Source organism: Rhipicephalus microplus, chromosome 2 (genome assembly GCF_043290135.1).
Source record: "Rhipicephalus microplus isolate Deutch F79 chromosome 2, USDA_Rmic, whole genome shotgun sequence".
Taxonomy (NCBI): Eukaryota; Metazoa; Arthropoda; class Arachnida; order Ixodida; family Ixodidae; genus Rhipicephalus; species Rhipicephalus microplus.
The window spans coordinates 293,060,532-293,082,336 of NC_134701.1; the positions used below are offsets into that span (position 1 = coordinate 293,060,532).

At 48.2% G+C, this 21,805-nt stretch overlaps 1 protein-coding gene across 3 annotated transcripts in view; it reads right to left on the minus strand.

Annotated features, from left to right (window-relative positions):
• Positions 1 to 21,805, minus strand: part of LOC119178116 (CCR4-NOT transcription complex subunit Pop2) — a 78,649-nt gene that overhangs the window by 32,084 nt on the left and 24,760 nt on the right. For all 3 annotated transcript variants that reach the window (XM_075882264.1, XM_037429278.2, XM_075882265.1), the window contains exons 3-5: positions 8,183 to 8,376; positions 739 to 900; positions 503 to 680 (exon numbers count right to left, since the gene is read on the minus strand). In XM_075882264.1, coding sequence (XP_075738379.1) covers positions 503 to 680; positions 739 to 900; positions 8,183 to 8,376 — 534 coding nt within the window. The remainder of the gene's footprint in view (positions 1 to 502; positions 681 to 738; positions 901 to 8,182; positions 8,377 to 21,805) is intronic.

Below are 21,805 nucleotides of genomic sequence, written 5' to 3' on the forward strand. Positions count from 1 at the left end.
TCTACCTAGACGCGCTCGCGCATCGCCGGCGACGTGATGCAACAGGCCACACCTTGTTTTTTTTTATCCAGCGACCGTGGTGATACACTGCGATGCTCTGGACATCGCTTTCTTCTTTTTCGGGCTCGCACATGCAACGTGGCGAAAAGAAAACAACTATGCGGCCACTTCTCAATGCGCACAACGTAGCATTATGTCTCCTTTCAGGGTTGACACCGGTAGCGCCATTTCCAGACATGGCCGCTAGGTGGTGAGTGCTAATTTGGACTCGAGAATAACCAAAATTTTGAATACATTTTTTCAATGACGACTTTGCCAGGACCAAACCGATTTGTCGTAAAATGAGAGTCGTCACGAATCCGGGGGAAGTATAACCAAAGTTCGACTGTATGTGTTTACTGTTAGTATTTCTAAAGTGGAGAATGTACTAATGAAGTTTGACTGCACCAAGTATATGAGCACATGGTAGCCCTGGCATGCAAACCAACCAACCACAACTCACCTCTAGCTGCTCAGCCACCTCCTGCAGGCCTCCTTTCAGGTTCTTGCAACTTTTCATAAGGTACTTCACATCGTAGATGGCCGGAAAGTAGATTCGCAACAACTCAAAGAATTCTGACTCATCCACGGGCAGGTTTTGGTCCGTCAGCAACTTCAGCATGTAGCCAAAGTCATATCCACTGCGCACAGAGGTAAAGTCTGCATCAGCATCGCCTCACCCAAGGACAGTGCACTTGCCTGTGAAAGGAAAGCCACTTGACATTGTCCGACAGGACCACTCCCGATGTCATGAGAAGCTGAGCAAACTCGTACGGATTGATGCCCTCTTCATCGTGTTTCTTGAACTGAATGCCGGAGTTGGTAAGCAGGTCAATGGAATCCTGCGCGTACATGTCCTCCCTGGAGCAAAAAAAATTAACTCGTGTTGCCACAATCAAACCCACTTATAACAATGTTGCCACACCATGCTACTGGTAAAAGCCATCAAATCGGACTCCTGCATGTCTGCAGAAAGGAACAAGAGCCTGAAATGCCGGAAAACTAAAATTAGGCAGATTTCATGCAAAACGGTTGAGTAATTTATTATGCTGCATTTTATGGCTCTAAACCAAGAGTTATGAGGTGAATCGACACATTCTTGTAAATTTAGTATATGCGGGTACATCGTGGACTTACCAGAAACAAACTACACTGGCATTTAAAGGGAGATGCTATTCAAAAGCTACCTTTCACGACGTCTTATCTTTTCCTTTTTCATATGTGCAGCGGTAATATTATTCAAATCCATGAATAGCACACTCGCCCGAGACAGAACACTTCGGAACGTCACCTGGGTTCCTGCCATTGCACCTCACATGAGGAGTTCACCAAAGCCACATGCTGAAAATAACCATAGTTCCAAATATCTCATAATGGAAGCAATCATTTCAAAAATCACATCTTTCCCGCAACGAAAAACTTTCATTTGCACGCTTAAAACGAGTTTCCTCGAGATGCATTTTTTAGCAACTTTGAGTCTGAACATGTTTCCGTCACTTTTTGACCAGATCGAGGTCTAACTTTTCCGGCTTATGAAAGTGCAATTATCTCCTTTAAAGCGTGATATCACTTACATAAGTATTATGAACTTAGAGCAGGGAGCAAGAATTCTTGAGCAGGCGTAACTTTTCCGGCTTATGAAAGTGCAATTATCTCCTTTAAAGCGTGATATCACTTACATAAGTATTATGAACTTAGAGCACGGAGCAAGAATTCTTGAGCAGGCGAAACTGCGCTCGCTTAGGCACCCTAAAGAAGTCACGAAATCGGGCACAGCACTTACGTGCCCCCTGTCGTAAAACTTACTGACGGAGGAGGAAAAACGTGCACATCGCTCTCACCACGCTCTCGTTAAAGGCCACTTCGCCCCGATTCACCGTTTGTGCTTAACATACAACTAGGTGGGTTTCCCTGCGTCTTCGCCAGCTCGAAGGTTTAACAGGACAGCGTGAAAGAGCTCGTTCTGCAGAAAGGTTGGCGTCCTCGTCATTGGTTGGAAATGAAAAATCAGCATTGTCCGTGATCCCGAAATTGGTTTTAAGTAGCAATAGCAACCACGCATTCTTCATGGCATGCAGCTAGCAGTTCAACCACAGAGCTACAACACTGCAGGAAGCTGCTTTGAAAAGAAAAAACTACCGTATTTACTCGATTCTACCGCGCCCTCGATTGTAACGCAAACCAGATTTCCACCGCGAAAAAAAAAAAAAAACGTAAGACATCGATTGCAACGCGCACCCATTTTTCTCGCTGGCCCGCATGATCACACCACTCAAAAAAACGACTCCTTTCGGGAGCGTCTTCCATATAAATATGAGGTACGGGCGAAGCTTGTGCCCATCTGACGTGTAACAGAGCATTGTCGTCACTGTAGTTTTACCGTGGACCGATGTCAGCCCTCGAACTTGCTTCACCCCCTTCTCGACGGTTGTGGTGCCAGGCATGTTGAAATAAAGAGGCGTCTGATCGGCATTCCCGATTTGCCCAAGCAGGTAGCCGTTGTTGCGCCGCAAGTTTAGGACGAACCTCTGAAAACTGTGAAGCTTTTCATCGTACTCCTCCGCAAAACTTTTCGCATATGCATGTTGCCCTTCGGAGGGAAAAGCCTTTCCTCTTCATAAAGTTAGTTAGCCAGCACCTGCTCGCTTAAAACTGGCTCCGCATTAGACCTTTTTCTAAGACTAATTGCATAGCCCGCACTTGGAGCAGTTCTGTCGTCACGGGCCGCTGTGCCGCTCGCTGCTCAAGCACATACTCGCCGAGCAGCTCTTTAATTTGCGGAAACTGACCCTGTTGTGGTCCACTGAAGCCTTTGCGAGCAGCTTTGCTGTCGACAATCTTCTGCTTTTGTTTCCGCCGGTCCCGCACGCACGTTTCGGGAACTCCGAACGACCGCGATGCGGCCCGATTTCCGTCCGTTTCTGCACACGCGATGACTTTTCTTTTAAAAGCGACATCGTGGAGCACTCGAGTTTTTGGAGTCGGCCCTTCCACGCCGTCGATGCTAATGCACTACTAGATGGCGAACTCCTCAGCACACGTACGAAGTGCCGTACATGGGAAACACATAGGCAGAAATAGCCGACGCGCCATGTCGACGCACGTAGGGGGCGGCCATTTTGGATTTTGCGATGGCAATAGATTGACCAAAATTTTTTTGTTCGTGCTCGATTCTAACGCGCATGCGATTTATGAACTCGCTAAACCGGAAAAAAGGTGCGCGTTAGATTCGAGTAATTACGGTATGAACCGTTGCCCCGAAGAGAGCCCTGATGGGATGCGAAGCAGCAGCGGTGCGCACGGCGTTGACCCGGTTGAAACGGGCTTTAACGCGGGTGCTGGAGGGACGGTTTGAAGCGAAACTCTGTGTAGCGTTTACTATAGTAAACTATTGTTTGAAATGCAAAGACACTGGAGGAGGGACACATTGAAACGCTTGTGCTTGGCTTCGTCAGCTCGCATCTTGTCTGTGTTACCCGCACGCCGACACTATTCTCGAACGCGATTGGTGTTTCTGTCTCGCACCTTGCAAGTGTCGTTGGTATTCCATTGCCGACGCTTACGTTCGGCTTCCCTGGCTTGCGCCTCGTAGGTGTTCCAGGCGCGACGTCGCTATTCGCGAACGCGGTCGGCTTCGCTAACCCCCCACACCGACGATGGCAGTGAAAGGTACGCGCACACTAGTGGGAAGCATGCCCGGCGGCGTCCCACCTGTCGGCATGATCGCGCAGCAAACGACGCGCTGTCCACGTTGCCGGCGCCGTGTGACCACGGCCGGCTAGACGACAGGGCGCAGCGCGCCTACCCGTGGCTTCTCGCTGACAGATGGAGAGAGGTGACACGGGTGTGGAGATGATGCCGACGTGAGGAGTGGGCTCGAGCGTTGTGAGCGGCGACAGGCTAAGGAGGGAGCGCAGTCGCGCGTGCCATCCAAGAAGCGTTTTTTACAAACGTAGTCACGAGGTGTGAACTCGCGCCCATTACCTGCCATTGGCTGCTGCGTTGAAAGCGGAAGCAGTCCTTCCTAGTGATGGCATGACCGGCACGCTTGTCTCGCTATTGCTCTATGCTCCGTTCGCTTCGATAGACGTTTGCTTATGGGCCGCTTTTTGCCTCGCGCTGTATTTTCAATCAGTTTCTATTCCTTTTTTTATTTTCACACGAGTTCTGTCCCCTGTATGTTTGTTGCTGATCATGATGCCGGCAACGAAGCGTAAGACGTTGCATTAGTTCGGAGCGCGGAATGAGAATTATAATTTCGCTTTTCTGCTGCAAAGGCCCAGTGCGTAGATGCTTGCGCCAGCCAAACTGTGCTGTCGGCTGCCACAAGTTCAGAATCCGACAAACTGTGTGTACCTGGAGCCGCGAATACATCAAGCGTGTCCGAGATCGCTGGATCCAGCACATGCTATGAATCGGTACCGTCGAGCGTGACACCGACTGTTGCTAAGATCGCCAGAACCAGCACTTCGTCTGCGTTGGGACAAATAGCGTGCATGGGGCGTCGATCCTTCATCTGAGGATGCATTTCTTAACTAGGAAGAAATCGATGCGAATGCGAGACCTCGAGACGCTGTTTGCGCTGAACTCGAATTTACGCCAGAGACGCGAAAAAATTTGAACTGATGTAGCTGGCTCTTAAAAAGATGCCCTACGTCTGAAAAAATAAACGGCACTTAGAGATGATGGAGGGAAGACAAAAGAGGAAAAAAGTGCACAAGGACACTTCAAGCTACTTTGCTGGAGCTTTTTGAGGAAAACACGTGCTGAACTTTCAAAGCCCGTTTTCTCAAAATGGACTTTAAGCTAGTTGAGGTGCTGAGGGAAGCGATTTCTCAAGAACTGCTGATCAGATTTGTGGGCCGTTTCTTTTATTCTGCTCCTGGATGATTTTGCCAGGGTGTAACAAGCTTCTTTTTTTTTAATTGGTGTCATTAATTAATAAACGATTATTTTTTGATAAAGGTCATACCTACTGGCTACATCAAATTCAAAGTTTCATAAAGCTTTTTCGGAAGGAAAATTGAAAAAAAAAAATGGCTCTTTAGTACTCTAAGACATCTATCCAGGGATGACCACAAAAAATTTCAGCCTTCTGGTATGTCCTGCGATTTCCTCCGGCTTTTCCTCAGGCACACAAGTGAAGCACCCAGTTAGACCTCAGTAACTCTAAACGCCTGAACACGATTTCATGAAACTTTGCAGTTTCTCTAGTTTTAATGTAGCGAACATGCCCTCATAGTTTCATGAAGATATCTTAAAAAGTAAAGAAGTACAGTTTCCGGGGTATCCTCCCCCCTTAAGGCACACATCAAGCAGCTGCAGCTGTGATGTCATGCCTTTCGGGATGAAGACGAGCTGTGTGCGCAAGTCCCTTTACGGAATCGTTCATATGAAACCGAAACCCATCAAGCACAAGCTTCGAAGGAAACCCCTGCGGCACTGTGGGCCATCAACACCTTGCGGACATTATTCAGCCAAGCAGTAGTGATTCGCCATTCACCCCTTGTCCTGGAAGCGAACGACAATATTTTTTGGGGGGAACTTCTCTTCCTTCGGCAGCGACTTTCGTTTAAACACCATGTAGGGTGGTAGCTTGCGACCGACTGTACTGCAGGACATTACAGTTAGCTGCGTTTTTTCGTTCCCAGTCGATCACACGATAACTTGCCTGGAGCCTTGCTGGTGCACCGTCAGCGCCGAAGGCACATCCAGGTAGACCGGCTTTTTATTCCCGTTGCCGATCTGGCCCAGCTGAAAAGCCTTTTGCAACGCAATGACATACTTTTGAAACATCACAAGGTGCTCTTCATAGCTCTTTGGTAGCTTCTGCGAGATCGACATACGCCGCCGCATGAAGAGAGCCACCCAATGCTAGTTTGCTTTGAATTCCTTCGGCTGAATGCCTTTGTCTCAGGCAATCTCCCTCGTCTTCGCTTGTAGTGGCTCAATGTTTACAGCGAAATGTGCAGCTTGCTGCTCCCACACAAAGTCTGGGAGTATTCGTTCCACGTCAGGAAATGCTTCATTTTTTTGGTCTGCGGAAACTTTTTTGCTGGCCGCTGCAAGCAAAAAGACCATCTTCCAAAAACCGCGAATACTGCGCTCGTAGACTCCGAAGTGCACTTCGCAGCACAGTGGCCAATGGTGTTTGGTTTTGGCGGCAGCGATAACTTTCCTTTTAAAAGCAGACGAGTACAGCCTATGCGCTGCTGAATGACTGAATGACTAACGCCTGCTACCGTCACTAACACTATCTAGCACCCAGCGCAGTCAAAAATTCTTGGGACCCGCAAAAAGCACGGGGACGTAATTGAGTACCCTAAAATGTAGAAAGAAAACCCTGGCTAATTGTGGGCTTTTACAGTAAATGTACCCGTTATATAGGGAATTCACAAGGCCATGACCACTTAAACGATCTCTGAGTGCGAAGCGCGAGCTTTTGCACGAGCGGTAGATGCTGAACTGCTGGATTATTTGTGTCTGTACCGGCCGTCTGCCAATTACCTGGCGTCGCAAATCTGGAACTTCGAAGCCAGAAGCTGCCAATTGGATCAGCAACTCCTGATCAGATGACCGAGCAAGGCGCCACCCAGCAAAGCACGACCCAATCTCAACTGGTCATCGTGCTTACCACCCTGCGCCAACAGGATCCCCCTTCTTCAGCGGCATCGAGGACCAAGATGTGGAAGACTGGTTGCACCTGTTTGAAAAGGACATACTCCAATTTCGAGGGGACGACCCCTCGAAATTGGAGTATGTCCCTGTTTATCTCAAAAACGTCGCCTCGCCAGCCTGTGGTTCACAAACCACCGTGCTGAATTTACCACTTAGCCCGCTTTCAAGACCACCCTTGCAGCTGTGTTTGATCGCCCCGCAGTGTGCAAGCTGCGTGCTGAACAGCGCCTACGCGGATGTGCACAAAGGCAGGGCGAAAGCATCACAAGCTATATTGAAGATGTTATCGATTTATGCTGGCGCTTTAAACACGAGATGACCGAACAGGACAAGATGAGACATATCTTGAATGGCATAAACGATGATGCCTTTCAAATGTTGCTGCCGAAGGGCGCAAGTACCGTATCCGAACTTGTGACCTTGTACCAGAGCTTGGAAGAGATTCGCAAATAACGTGCATCAGTTCGGAGGTCGACGACAGCAGACGACCCTGCCCTGGCCGTCGGTGGTGACAGCACCCTGCTGGAGCAGATAAAAGAATATGTACGCGAAGAGGTCGCACGACGGCTTTCGCGTTTCTCGTATCTGCCGACCACCGAAGCACCAACGAACCGCCTAATGCCGACCATCAGACAGGCTATTCAGGAGCAAGTCTCCGAGGCGTTGCCATTACCTACGTCGGCCTCTCCACCAACACCTGTTGTCGCGCCACTGACTTATGCAACCGTCGCAGCAATGCTTCTGCCTCATCTGCCATTGTATAAGCCACAACCTGTGCGACCGTCCACCGCGCCGTTTCCAGCTACACAGCAGCACGCCGGAAGTCCTTGATGCACTGCTGACAGCCGGCCCATATGTTACTTTTGCGGAATTCCAGGCCACGTTGCACGTCTATGTCATCGGCGCTTCACAGTGAACGCACCAAGACACGCTGACTATTCGTTTCGGCCTCCAAACCACACATCTCATGTGCCACCTGAGGTTCACGAACGCGACGCGCAAGCGCAAGCGTGTGCACGAGCAGTAGATGCTGAACTGCTCGAGTATCTGCGTCCATACCGGCTGTCTGCCTACTACCTAGCGTCGCTATTGAACTCTTGCACCATAAAGGTTGATTTCATCTTCAGAGTGATGCTACCTTCAAGGAAAAGTTGCACAGTATCTGCAATTGTGCATAACTGTGCATCATCAAGCCAGGTTTATTGAGCACTAAATACAGTGCCTTCAGAACTTCATAGACACTATGACCGTGTCCCTTGTGCCACTGTCCAACGACATTAAGAACGCAATGTTACTTTCTGGTACCGTGTAGCACGAGAATATCATTTTCGCCCGGCAAATTTTTAAAATCTGCCTAGAATCGAGGCCAGCTAAGATGCAAGTAAATGCAGCAGTTTCAATTGGTGCTCACTCGAAATGCTATTGTCAACAGACAATGAATGTCACTTATCTGACTGGCACTCACGTGAGACTGAACTTGAAATTGAACTGCCAGGTTGAATAATTTGGGGGTGTGTTTCCGTGCTCGTCGAGAAAGGTGAGGCCTAACTGGATGATCTTGAGAAGGTCCACATTGCAGCGTAGCAGCTGATACTGGTAGTCTGCAGTGCTGCGGAACTCCCCAATGGGCCGGGCCACCACTCCTGGAAACTCTGTGTCCTGTAAAATACAGTGGTTTAGAAGTGTGAGCAACAAACCAACAAAAAATGCAAGGTCTGCATGAAAGAACTGCCTTTCTAGAGCCTTTTTTTTTTTTTTAAGGAAAACACGGCTTTCGTAGTGCAAAAAAAAATGGCGAAAAAACTGATTTCTTGAAAATCACTTTTTCAGTATCTGCAGCCCTCCTATCCAATCCCGAAATATTTCCACTAAAACCGCCAGACCTGCTTTTGAAAATTTGTTGCACTTGCCAAAGCGGTGAGAATTGTTGCAGAAATCGCGAAAAAAACCCACCCAATTTTTGAAAAATCTGAGCTCTGTAATGGTGCCTCTAGTGCCGTTTGTTTGGAATCTTTGGAAAGAGCGTTTCTCCGTGTTCAAATTCAATGTCTCAGCTGGCTCTTCCCTTACTCTTTCCTTAGCACGCCTATTCAAATCGATCACCGGTGATCGACGCCTCTCTGTCATCAATTTTGGCTTGTTAGATTTTTTTCGTGTGCACCCAGCACTTTCTAGTACTTAGTGCAGCCGCTCAACTTTCAGAATCTATTTGAATTTGCCGATTTAGGCAACGTAGTGATTTTTTAGACTTTTGCGCCGACTAGTGTGCGTGTGTAGTTGTCAAAATGCACTAGGCTGGCGAACTTGACAGAAGTGCTTGCCCCTCGTGATTATGCCACAGTAACATCGAAGTCCTAAAAAGAAACTTTGCAAGCCAAATATTGAATTGATGTGTTAGATTTGCAATTTGACCGAGTTGAGCAGTAATAATTGTCGCGCAAGTCGGAGGAGAAGCTGAAGGCTATGAGAAGCACTATGGCCTCAACTTGAAGCCCGCCTGCACGCGTGGGTATTAGAACAACGTGCTGAAGGCAGGGGATTGTCAACAGTGCAGTTGCGCCTGAAAGCGAGCACGTGGGCTCAGGAGACGGGCGCTGTTAGTTTTGCCAGTGGACCTTCTTGGTGCCTCAGATGAATGAAGCACAACTATTTGAGCATCAGAGCGCACACAACGCTTTGTCGAAAGCTGCCAGAAGACTTCACTGAAAAGCTGGATAACTTCAAGGCGTTCGTGAAGAAGCAAGTGGACGAAAATGAGATCGCGGAGAAGCACATTGTCAACATAGACTAAATTCTATTGACATTTGACATTCTGATCGGACGAACTGTTGCGCAAAAGGGTGACAAGTCGGTGCTGCTGCGAACAACAGGACATGAAAAATCTCATTTTACATTTGTCCTTGCTTGCTGTGCCAATGGAACCAAACTATACCAATGCTCATATTTAGGTGAAAGACGCTGCCGAAGGACTGCTTCCCTTCAGGTGTCCTCATACAAGCGAATGAAAAGGGATGGATGGACGAAAGCATGATGACCATTTGGCTTTTTCCATGTAAAAAGAAGTCTGCTCGTTCGCACTCCGGTGTCCACCAAGGCTTCCGATTCTTTCGTACGTGACTTGAAGACTGGGGTATCGTTTTTTCAGCCGCTGTTATCAACGTTTTGGTTAGTTGTTCGTTCATCTCATCGATGCTGAGATCTGGTGAGACCACATTTTCAAGCTTAACATTCTTAGTAAAACTGCCCGGCGGCCTGCTGTATTAACCAGCGACAGGGTTTACGGTTGACGATGGGTGATGTAGAGGTGATTTTGATGATGAGAGGTAGGTGATCATTTCCATAAGATGTGTCTCATACTTCCCAATTAAAATCACTACAAAGGGACAGCGAGCAAAACGCTAAATCAAGGCAACTAAAATTGCGGGAGGTAGGCGAGAAATGTTGGTGCCCCAGAGTTTAAAAGACATATGTTGGTCGAAAGGATGAAATCTTCAATAACATGCCCTCTCTGGTGAGTTCTTTGGCTGCCCAGAGAATACAATGAGCGTTAAAATCACCGACAAAATAAATGGCTGTGGCAGTGGTCTTGTTAGGCTTTCGAGGTCATGAACGGTTAAAAGTTGATGCGGTGGTATATACAATATGGTGACCCCGCTACTAACTGCAGCGAATGATCACCGCGGGTTCACACTTAGCGAGCCACAGGGCCGCGACTTCACCACCTACTTGCGTGTAGCGCGCCGCTCCGCGCGCGCTTAACTAATAAGGCGTTTTGCGCGGTGCGGCAAAACAGACAGTGTTCTAATACAAAATACACAACACTTTATTGCCTCTGGCGGCACCCCGAACAATAGTACAACGTCTGCTCCGGGACGCGGGTAGCAAAGACACCCGCACGTGGACGTTCACAATAAGGGGAAAACCGCGAGCACGTCGCAGCTGGCAATGGCGAGCTTTGACACGCCGGTCCGGAAAAGGTCCCTCGCGGCTATGCTACGCACTCTCACGGTGTCCACTGGGCCTGGTCGCGAGTGTTAGGGCAAACCTCGTACGCGTAGGCCTACGGCAAGTGCGGCTCGGTGTGGTACGACCACTTCAAGCACTAGGCACCCGCTGTGGGCTTAGCGAACGGTACCGAAGCTAGCACTCAAGTAAAAACGCCTGCCGAGGTGCCCAAGGCAACCCCAGGCAGGCTTCAGTCCAGCGATTCCCAAAGGGGACGCGGACAAAAGAAAACACGTGCTTACCCGGCGCCGACCACGGACAAGAGTGCGCTCCCTCGGCGTGCGCGCACCGCATGCTGCACCCGCACGTGGCGCCATCTATCGCCACACGCCGTTATCAGAGCAGAAAAAGCAAAAGGGTGTGGCCGTGTGGCAGAATGCCGCTAAATGGCCGCGGGCACGTCTCAGATCCCCTCATCCTCCTCTCCTTAACTCACCCTATATACCGGTCTGCAAAGGCAGTCGGTTGTCGCCCATGCATACAAAGACGTCATGCAATGGGCAACAGCTAGCCTCAGCCTCGCTCTGCAACTGCTGCTGAAGAAAAAAACACAAGAATACACTTGAGAATTACAATGGCGCCGCGTACGAGGGGCAACGGGAGTTCATGATGCTCACGCAAGAGCGCGTTCACGGCTCGGAGGGGAAGCGTCGCGTAATGTTTGACTTGGGTGACTGCGTGGATGCTGCCGCGAACAGCTGTCTCTAGCATGGATCCCCAACGCGTGACACTGCGGGTTGCGCATCGGGAGACCTCATGGTAAGTCAAGCGGTGGCGACGCCGCCTTGGGCGTTATTGTGTTTGTCATGGTTTGGAATAATGTGTGAGGTTGCTTAGCATATGACCACAGTAATGTTATAATAATTTGGCAGACGATATTGTCATTCTAAAATTAGTTAAATAAATATGTTGTTTGGTTTGTTCCGACCGTGTATGCTGTATCCGTTCACTCCAAGAGCGTGGCGTGGCGCCCGTTCGCCAATTCGAGACACCACAAACCTCTACAGTTTTATTCTACAACAAAAGCCATGGTGGGGTGAACAGAGTAAAAGTATGCAAATGTATACAAACGAAGTGTTCAGATATTTACAATAGTAGGTGACACATGGACGGCAATTCAATAGAGATTATTGTGTGCTGTCTGTCACCAGAAAACAAACTGCCTGTGTTCATCAATTTACGTCTGGAATTCTCGTTTACTAAGTTGGTGCTGAGGAGGTATATAAATAGAGCAAATTGTGACCAGTTTGTTCAAGATAAAGGCTCGAACGGCTACTGCATCAAGAGACGTCTGAAGTGGTAAATGTGTACAGGCAGTTCCTGGATCCACAACAATGGGGATGCCACCGGATGACGCGACTGCATTATTCCGATCCTTTCGAAACATAGCGTAATAACGTAGAAAGTTTGTGTGTTTTGGTTTCAAGTGTGTCTCTTGTACACACAGCACTTTTGGTGTATGTTTGTGTGAAAGTTCTTGAATATTATCGAGGTTTTTCAGGAGCCTTTTAACGTTCCACTGTATTATTTGTGTAATTTTTCATCTGTGTAATGCTGTGTGTACAAAGGTGTTGCCTTAGGTTACAGGGCCTTAGGAGGCCCTGTATATCAAAGCCTTTCTTTTTTAGTGCACTCCAGAGAGCTGCGCCTCTCCTTCAGCATTTCGGGCGCCTGAGGAGTGGGACTTTCATCCATCACCTCTCGTGAGATGGTGAATGGTGCCTGCTCGACAGACATTCACGGTGCTTTCGGGCCTCACTGTGCTTGCAGTGGCCCAGGGTCTGGCAGACTGGGGAGTCTGCTGGCCCTGTTAGGTGGCCGAGCAGTACTGGCTGCTCCAGCCGGGGGCGCTTGTGGCGCGCCCACAGTCTCACTCTGTGCGACTTTTGCGGGCACGGAAAGATGCAGCGCGACGTGTCACATCGGCGAAGCAGGAACGGGACTGATGAATGGAGGACCGTTTACGTGCTTCTTGAAAGGACAGATTGAACTTCACTTTAATCTCAAGGATTTGTTTTTTTTTTTTTTCTTCCCGATTGGGCACAATCTCGAGTAACCAGCATGGTCTACTTCACAGTTCGCACAGCATTATGTTGTTGAGGTATACGAATCTGATGCGTGCTCGTTGGATGCACATTTTGCGCAAGTAATGCGCCTCCGCCCTCTGCAACTTGGCGACCTATGTCCAAAGCGCTGCCACCTGAAACATCTGCGATGGCTTGGCACATAGGGCCCAACACGGAGCTTGCAGTAACCAGTTTCCATTGAATCAGGTAAGTCACTGGTACCAAAGGTGATGATTATGTGTTTTGTGGGTTTCCTTTTTGTCCCGTCGTATAATTATTTTTTGGACCTTGACCAGGCTTCCAATAATTCACTTTCGGACAGTCCAACCAGGCCGTCATCAGAGACCACAGAGCGCACGATATTCATTGACCTGTGTGGGCCCTGAGACATCCCCAAACGCTACCAGTTTAGGTAAGTTGTCGTAATGGAGTTTGTTGCGAACCTCCAAAAGGAGGTCGCCGCTTCCCAACTTCGTTACACAATATCCTGGGCAGATTGCTTCGGTGAGTGTTTTCGAGACAAGAAAAGGTGAGATTTCTCGGACTGTTTTGTTCGCTTTCTGGCTATGCACGACATGAAACTTGGGGAAGGACTGCTTTTTTTGGAAAAAAACGGTTCTTCGATGCGCCACCTTTTCGGGCGGATCAGGGAGAGGGGGAAAAAGTTGGCCATACATATTGTGTACCCTTCGGCGGCGATGGTGGCCACCCACCACGGAGCCCAACAAGGGGACGCTACAAGGTTGAATAGTGAACACTTGGAGACACCAGCCATGCATCGCTGCTATAACCGAATATAACCCTGTGTAGTTGCCCAAGGTTGGGTAACTATACAGGGTTATATTCTTGGGTAGCTGCACGGGGTTATATTCGGTTATAGCAGGGATGCATGGCTGGTGTCTCCAAGTAGAATATAACCCTGTGTGGTTACCCAAGGTTGGCTAATTGCACAGCATTAACCCTCGCTGCCAAAAAATTGGAAGTAAACGGAAAAGAGAAGATGACAGGACAGATAAAGAGTTAAGGACGAAGACATAGGTAGAGAGAGAGATACGAAAAGGCGACTGCCAATTCCCCCTGAGTGGGTTAGCCCAGGGGTGCCGTCTACGTGAAGCTGGGGCCAAAGGGGAGTGTTGCCTCAGCCGGGGGGCCTTAAAAGTCCAAGCACCCAGCGTCAGTTCAACCCCAGGATCCCCTTTTCCCGGATCCCGGAGCTCGAGTCCGTGGTGGCGCTACACACCCACCAACCGCCTGCTTATGCGGACGCCCCTGCAGGGGAATAAACAAGCTTTTACTGAACAGACGCGTTGGTGTTCTCATTGGCGGATGCAGCTAGCTGGTTCGCCAACACGTTTCCTTGTATCTCGCGTCGCCCTGGGCTCTCGCATACATGTTTTTTTTTTAAGTGAGTAAACTATACATAGGACACAGAAGAATGGGTCTTGTGGGGGAGCATGTGCGCCCTGTCACCCTTTCGCTTTTTATGGCAGTGTGAAAGCCTAGTTGCGAGGACATGATTGTCCCTTAGAGACACGAGTCAATAAAGCATCTTGCGAAGGGATGTAACACCCACGCGGCTAGCGCTTGCGATCTTTTCCCGGCACACAGAACGAGTTTCCCCTCTCTCAGCAAGAGAACGTATTCTTATCGGGAAAGGGAAACCGGCACGGTGAAGAAAACCAGCGTGCCGACGACCGGGCGCTCTGGCACCTGCCACGAAAGGACGGACATGAAACTCCCTGCGAGCCAAGGACGACAACGACCGAGGTGTAAACATCGACACCTTTGTTATCTGTAGTCACTCTACGTGACATTTACGGGTTATTGCTAACGTATAGCAATAAAGCGTTGTTTGTTGACCTAGCCTGTTACCTTATTCGCCGGAACCAGTGTAGCTGCGATAATTCAAGCTAATGATAGGGGACGTTAATCGTACATGGTAAGACTGTGTGCGGCTGGAACAATAGCTTAGCTTCTGCATCAGCCGTACATAGGACGGACCTCCTAGTCTTTGAGATATCTGTAAAGAATTTGGGACATGAGTATTTATGCTGGAGTTCAAGGAAATGTGTACGGATATGTGCAATGGCTGCGTGCTTGGCAACTTCAACAAATGACATATTGCAATCTATGAGCTGCCACTGCAATGGTAGGACGTATGCAGCAGGAGCAGTCAAACGGCGTTCAAGTGGCATGCCCATTCCTTCAGCTAAACCCCTCACACAAAGTACATAGGTCTGTCTCATGGCAGGGCGGTTGTCAAAGAGGACAGAAGTAGACATATCACTTGATAGTGTAGTGTAAGGGGTGTACAAATACAGCAAATATTTTTCAAAGCCTCCAACTTTTTAATTGAATACTTCAGACAAGGTCACGGTAAAAATATGGAGCATACGAAGCGAAAATCATGTTAGAACAGGCATTCTAAAGCATGTTATAGGCGCATGCTCGCAAATTCCCCGCTGCAACGAAGATTTTGTAGACTACGGCGAGCACCACATGCAGATTTGGAACGTTGCGAGCGAGGTCGCTCTCTTTCCAGACTCTTCACAGGCAGAACGGAAGTGCAGAAAAAACGTAAATAAAAAATAGGAACGGAAGTGCGGAAAAAAACGTAAATAAAAAATAGGAGGCAGCATGAAGACTTGCCGTCAGCTTCCGCACGGCAAACATTTCTGACGCCGTTCTCGGCTACGACCACTGACGATTAACCAATTAACCAGCACTGCCTTCGAATGCAAAAACCCACAAATGGGAGAAGCGATAACTTGTTGCACAAAAGTTCACTGCGACACAACTCTCCACCGCGAAACGTTTTCTACCTTTCAGTAGCGGCAGTAACCAGTTGATTCAACTTTCGTGCGGTTGAGGCAGTGCCTTAACGGATAGCCATCAAAAAGGAGCAATGGCAAAATAGCCGGTGGCGATGGACGTACCACCGAATCATCGCCGGCAACCTCATCACAGTCATCTGCAAATAGTTGCTCGGCGAAACGACGGCGGTACAAGCGAGTCATGTTGCGATTCGCAAGTTCACTGCTGCCGCGTCGTGCAAGGGCGCTGAAGTGCGTTGCTCGCAAAATTTTTCGTTGGCTTGAACGAACAGGCACCCGAGCACGATCTCGAGTCAAGCATGCGCGAAGAAAACACAACGCGCACATTCACTGGACTGCAAGCGAACTGATACACGGAAAAAAAAGTTTGCCTGACCTTTTCATGTGCGGGTCCATATACAATGAACTAGTACTGATATAACGACCACTTATTGGGGCACTTTCGAGTTCATTATAAATTTATTTTACTGAAGTGCAAAAAGCACCCATAGAAAGGCGGATGCTCAAATGATGGATCGGGTCAAGCATTTTCAAAGCGCTTGGAACCACAGGCTGATAAACGATTGCCCCAGAATCTAGGCGTGTGCATTTAAGGTTTATATAAAGACTTATCAGACATTTTCTATCACTGCCCCGTGATGTCCACGACAAGAGCTTAGGTACATTCATAGCTTTCAGGCATTCGTTTTCAGATTTTTTTATGTAGGGTACGAATGTCAAGTTCATGTCTAAATCTATAACTATAAAATTTGTGTTCAGTTTTCTCAGCTCGTTGCTGGCCGTGATGGCCAACGATTAGATCAGGTTGTTCTAAATAAAATGCATGTGCTTCTTGAAGGTTAAGGGCGAGCCCATTTTTGTCAGCCCGTTTGGTGGCCTTATTAAAACAAAGCTGAAGCTGCCGCACGCACATCGCAAGACTGCAGGATCTAAAACCGATCTGAACATCGTCGACAGATGTGGAATGAAACATACTGCTTGGAATGCAGGAATGCAGTGTATTCATTTTTACAATAGAAAGTGTGCAACTCAACACACCATTTTGCGACGCTCCAGTCTCCTGGACAAATGTGTGACAAAACTTTCCCCACTCGGTTCGACGCATAACGACGAGTGCGGTTCGACAAATAACTTTAGATTATGGTTAGCATTTTACCTCTGACATCTAGGTGCGAGACATCTTGCAGTATGCCAATCGCAGTATGCCAAAAGGCCATGTCGTGCGGTATGCCTTTTCCAAATCTAGGAATACTGAAAAATAGAGCAGTTTATGAACGAAAGCATTGTGGATTTGTGCCTTGAAATGTAGCAGGTGGTCAGTGGTGGATCTACCCTCACGAAATCCGCACTGGTGTGGATCAAGTATATTGTAATTCCAGGTAATGTAAAAGCCGGCGGTTAATTATCTTTTCGAAAAGTTTGCAGAAACAACTTGTAAGTGTGATCGGTCTATAGCTGGTAACGGAGGATGGATCCTTGCCTTGCTTCAGAATCAGAATAACAATGGCTTCTTTCCAGGCTGATGGAATCTCGCCAGAAAACCAAACAGCATTATACAGGGAGAGGATTCATTGATGTGTGAGGTTTAAAGTCCCGAAACCACCGTATGATTATTAGAAACGCCGTAGAGAAGGGCTCCGGAAATTTCGACCACCTGGGGTTCTTTAACGTGCACTCAAGTCTGAGCGCACAAGCCTACAGCATTTTCGCCTCTATCGAAAATGCAGCCGCCGCAGATGGGATTCGATCCCACGACCTGCGAGTTAGCAGCCGAGTACCTCAGCCACAAGACCACCGCGGTGGGCACAGGGAGAGATGTGCTTTTCGAATTTCAGAGGGCTTGTGTTTTTACATGTCATATACTACACAGTATGGGCCTGGGGATGAGTTGTTGCAGCAGTTAATTGATGCCTCTATATCAGCTAACATGAATGGTTCTTTGTATTATTCATGTTTTGTGGAATTGCGCTCTAGTTCCTTTTTCTATTAGGGTTTTGTATAGTCGGAACGATGCGGTGTAGTGCGACGAACTGGAGATCTGCTCGAGTGTGCGCCGAGGGTGTTCGCCTGGTTTTCCAAGCTGTCGCCTGGTGTGTTTACTAGACGAAGTGATGAGATTGCAGTCCTGCTACCTTTCCTACCATGTCCCAGACTCTCGCCTCTTGTGAATATGAATTGATTTCCGATAAAAACTTATGCCAGCTTTTCGTTCTCGCCTGTCTGCATGTTCTTCTGCCTTGGGAATTTATGTTTTTACAATTGTCAAGGTTCTTGGCTGTCGGTGAGTTTCGAAGCAATCTCCATGCTTTATTTAGCTTTTTTCGAACATTTTGACAATCACTGTTCCACCAAGAGACGCGTCGTTTGGCGGACAGTCGAGCATGTGGGATACACTTTGTGGGAGCATCAATCAAAAATGTTGCGAAGTAGTCTGCAGCTGCATCTTAAGGCACACATGTCAGTTCAGTTCAAAAATGCATCTTTTTTAACTGTTACCAATCCGCGACTTAGGAGCCCGTAAAGAACGTTCATTTCGTTTTGGTACGCACAGAACTATTGGACAGTGGTCACTACCATAAAGGTTTGTAGTAACTTTCCAATTAAGTAGGGCAATAAGAGTGGGAGATGCAATGCTGAGGTCTATAGCCGAGTACGTTTGGTTTGCGAGGAAATACAATTGAACCTGCTTATAACGAACCTCCATATAACGAATTCTTTGATATAACAAAGTGTTTCTATTCCCCACCGTTGCTCCATAGAAGCACATGTATTTTCTACCACTATGTAACAAAGTAACAGTGGGAGACAACCTTGATATAACGAACTTTTTCCACGGACAATCTAGAAATTTTAATCCACATTTTGGTACGAGCATGCATCTTCCGCAGCTGCCCCGCCGCCGACAAAACACGAAGCGGCAGCGGCGCGCACGGCGCACCAGGCGAGAGCGATCGCTCGTTATTGCCCACGAGTGGGTGAGCGGAGCGGGAGGCGAGCAGGCGGGCCTGCACCCCCCCCCCCCCCCTTCCCGAATTATAAAATTACAATGTGCTGCACGCTATTCAAGCATAATAGAATAAAAAAGAAAAAAAAAACTACATCACCAACAGATAAGCGGACCATATTTAATAGATAAAACCTTTGATCAGTTGACAGCCAATATTTTGGAAGCCAAATTTTTCAGACATGCTTGCAAATTCAGACGATTTCACGACCGCATCACAAGCCCCATCTGTGGTATTGGAGACATCACCAGTGAGAAGCGCGGTGCGCCGGTCTCTAGAGGCTCGCGCTGCGCGGGAGCTCGGGTTGGCCGAAGCTCTGGCTTACTTGGAATAAACGACGTGCTACCTATGTTCTGTTGAGTCAGTGTCGTGCGCTGTAACAGTGGCGACGAGGACAACAAAGACCTCAACCAGTCCTAGACCCACAGAGCCATGAGCATGGGACGGCCACTAATGTTTGAGGGAACATGGCCAATGTTCCGAGTTCACCTCGAACCTACGAGCAGTGTTAGTGGCCTCGCTACCACACAGCGCAATTCGAGTGGTCCAGGGACGTTGCCATCCAAGGCAAATTAATGCACTTGACTACGACGATGCCAATGATACCTCGAGGAGTACTATGCTCCTGAAGTCAATGAAATAGCGGCAAGTGATGTTTTTTGTTTTTACTCGATCACAACTAGAAGGAGAGGAGGGTACAGGAATTTATTGCTAAAATAAGGGTGCTGGCAGAAATATGCAATTTCAGATCGTCGCTCGAACGCATGCTACGAGAGCGAATCATGTGTGGAGTCTTAGATGAAGATGTGAGATGACATTTGCTGACTCTCAGGAACCTGAGGCTAACGGAAGCAGAGGATTTCGTTATTGCAGCTCAGAAGGCGACCGCGAATGCTAGAAGCATGCAATCTGCCGATCAGAGTAGCATCCAATACACGCCTCAGAATAGGCCACGAAAAGGGCAATCGAAGGCCAAAGGCATGACACCGTGCCGTAGGCGTGGCAGTGAAACTCACTCGAACGAACGGTGCTGTCACGTTCGTACGGCCTGCCGCCGATGCGGTAAACGAGGACACGTCGCTCGGATGTGCCGTGAACAAACCCAGCAGAAGCCCCGTCCGTGGGGCTTACGTCCTGTCGGCAGCAGCCGACGATAGCTCGAAAGATAAGCTCTATACTATAGTGGCTCATAAAAAAAGTACCGGTCGCATGGTTAAGCCAATTTCAAAGAAAATTACTTGAGATGATGTGCCGCTTACCATGTTGATCGATACGGGGTCACCTGTTAGCGTTATTTCAATGAGCCTGTTCAAGCAGAATCAAAGCAGATGGCCGCCTCCACGCAGCACCACTCTCAAATCGTCATGTTTTTTGGGAGAACTTCCAGTTGTTGGAAAAGTGCACATGTAAGCGACCTGCGAGGGGCACAACGTACAGGTCACCCTGGTTATCGTCGATACACCTGAACCAGCGTTATGCAGAAGGGATACAATCAAGGTGTTTAATAATTGTGGAGTGGCCATGTTGAGGCCAAATGTCATCGCAAACCTCAACACGCACAAGGAAGACTGCACAAGCCAAGAACTTCACACTTTGCTCAAGGAGTTCAAAGATGTGTTTGTGCTAGGTTCATAACTATACAAAGGTCTACCGGTGAGGCTTATCCTGAAGGAAAATGCCACGCCCCGCTTTTGCAAAGCACATACGGTGCCATACGCTTTGACAACCAAGGGGTCTGATGCTTTGGACAGATTGGTTGCTGACGGTGTGATATCACCAGTTATGGCTGCAGAATGGGCAACGCCAGTGGTTCTCTGTTGTTAAGACTGATGGGTACATTCGACTGTGTGGAGATTTTCGTCTGACAGTGAACACGGCTACAGTGACTAAGCAGTACCCACTACCCCGTGTGGATGACATCTTCGCACGACTGAATGGGGCGAAGTATTTAGTACACTGGATTTGACTCAAGCGTACAACCAGCTGCCCCTGGACGACGCGGCCAAGAAGCTGACAGTCATAAACACTCACATAGGCCTATTTTGCTTCAGCAGGCTTCCTTTTGGGATTAGCTGAGCTCTGGCCATCTTCTAGAGGCATATGGATTCTTTATTCAAGGGTCTCCCGGGTGTACAAGCCTATCTGGATGACATCGTAGTGGCTGAGAAGCGCAATGATACTTCATTGTTAAAGCAAGTCTTGCTGCGCATACGGGACTATGGTCTCAGGCTAAACATCAAGAAATACAAATTCAGACAAGAAGTCATCTTCCTCGGACATCGAGCTGATGCTAATGGGCTCAAATCGAAGGACGACAACATTGAAGCAGTTCTTCAAGCACCGGTCCCCAAGTCAGTGAGCAAACTGAAATCATTCTTGGGCTTAATGAACGCTCCATGTGATAAATCTGCAACTTATTCAGCGCTTTGCTGGTATTGGCAGCGCTCATCACGCGACGCTTATTTGCATATGTACAACGGTAGACCCTGAATGTATTTAGGGCAGCCAGAGCGTGCACCGAAATGCCCTAAAGTGTACTCTAGAAGGCATTGTAAATAATGTGGCTCATTTTTATGATCCTATGAAAAAAATGCAAAAAAATAAAAATAAATACAGAACGGATCTACCGACTTTCTTATGTTTTCAACAGTGAAGCTGTTTAGCAATAAAATAAAGGTTTACAAAGTCAAGCACAGGGTTGAAAGTGCCGCTGGTGTAGTGTACTGCCATGTTTCAGACGAGGCTGTGGCGATTCAATTACTTGAGAGGAATAAAAAGTCAGGAATCTTTGTCAGACGATTTCTCAATCCTATAAAGTCCGTAAAATTGGGCATTCACTGTGTCCCAACCATCCATGGTCCCAACTATAGTGAAGTATATCTAGTTCCCCATAGCAGAGAACACCTATAGGCACCGTGCGGTTGAATTTGTCAATCTGCTTGCAACGCCAGAGCGCAAAGCCTAGCAGGTGGAAACAGCAACACTGAGACAGTGTCCGTGAAAATGGAATGCGACGTGCGCATCTCCCTGTCTGCACGAGCGGGAGGACTGTGGCCAGGCTACACGGTGTTATGCCTGCGAGTCCGCAGCGAACGTCCATGCCTCGGAAAAAGGAAATCTGTGTCAAGGCCAGCACGCGAGCCCGCCTGACGCGATCAACAACTCAACGGCGTCATCA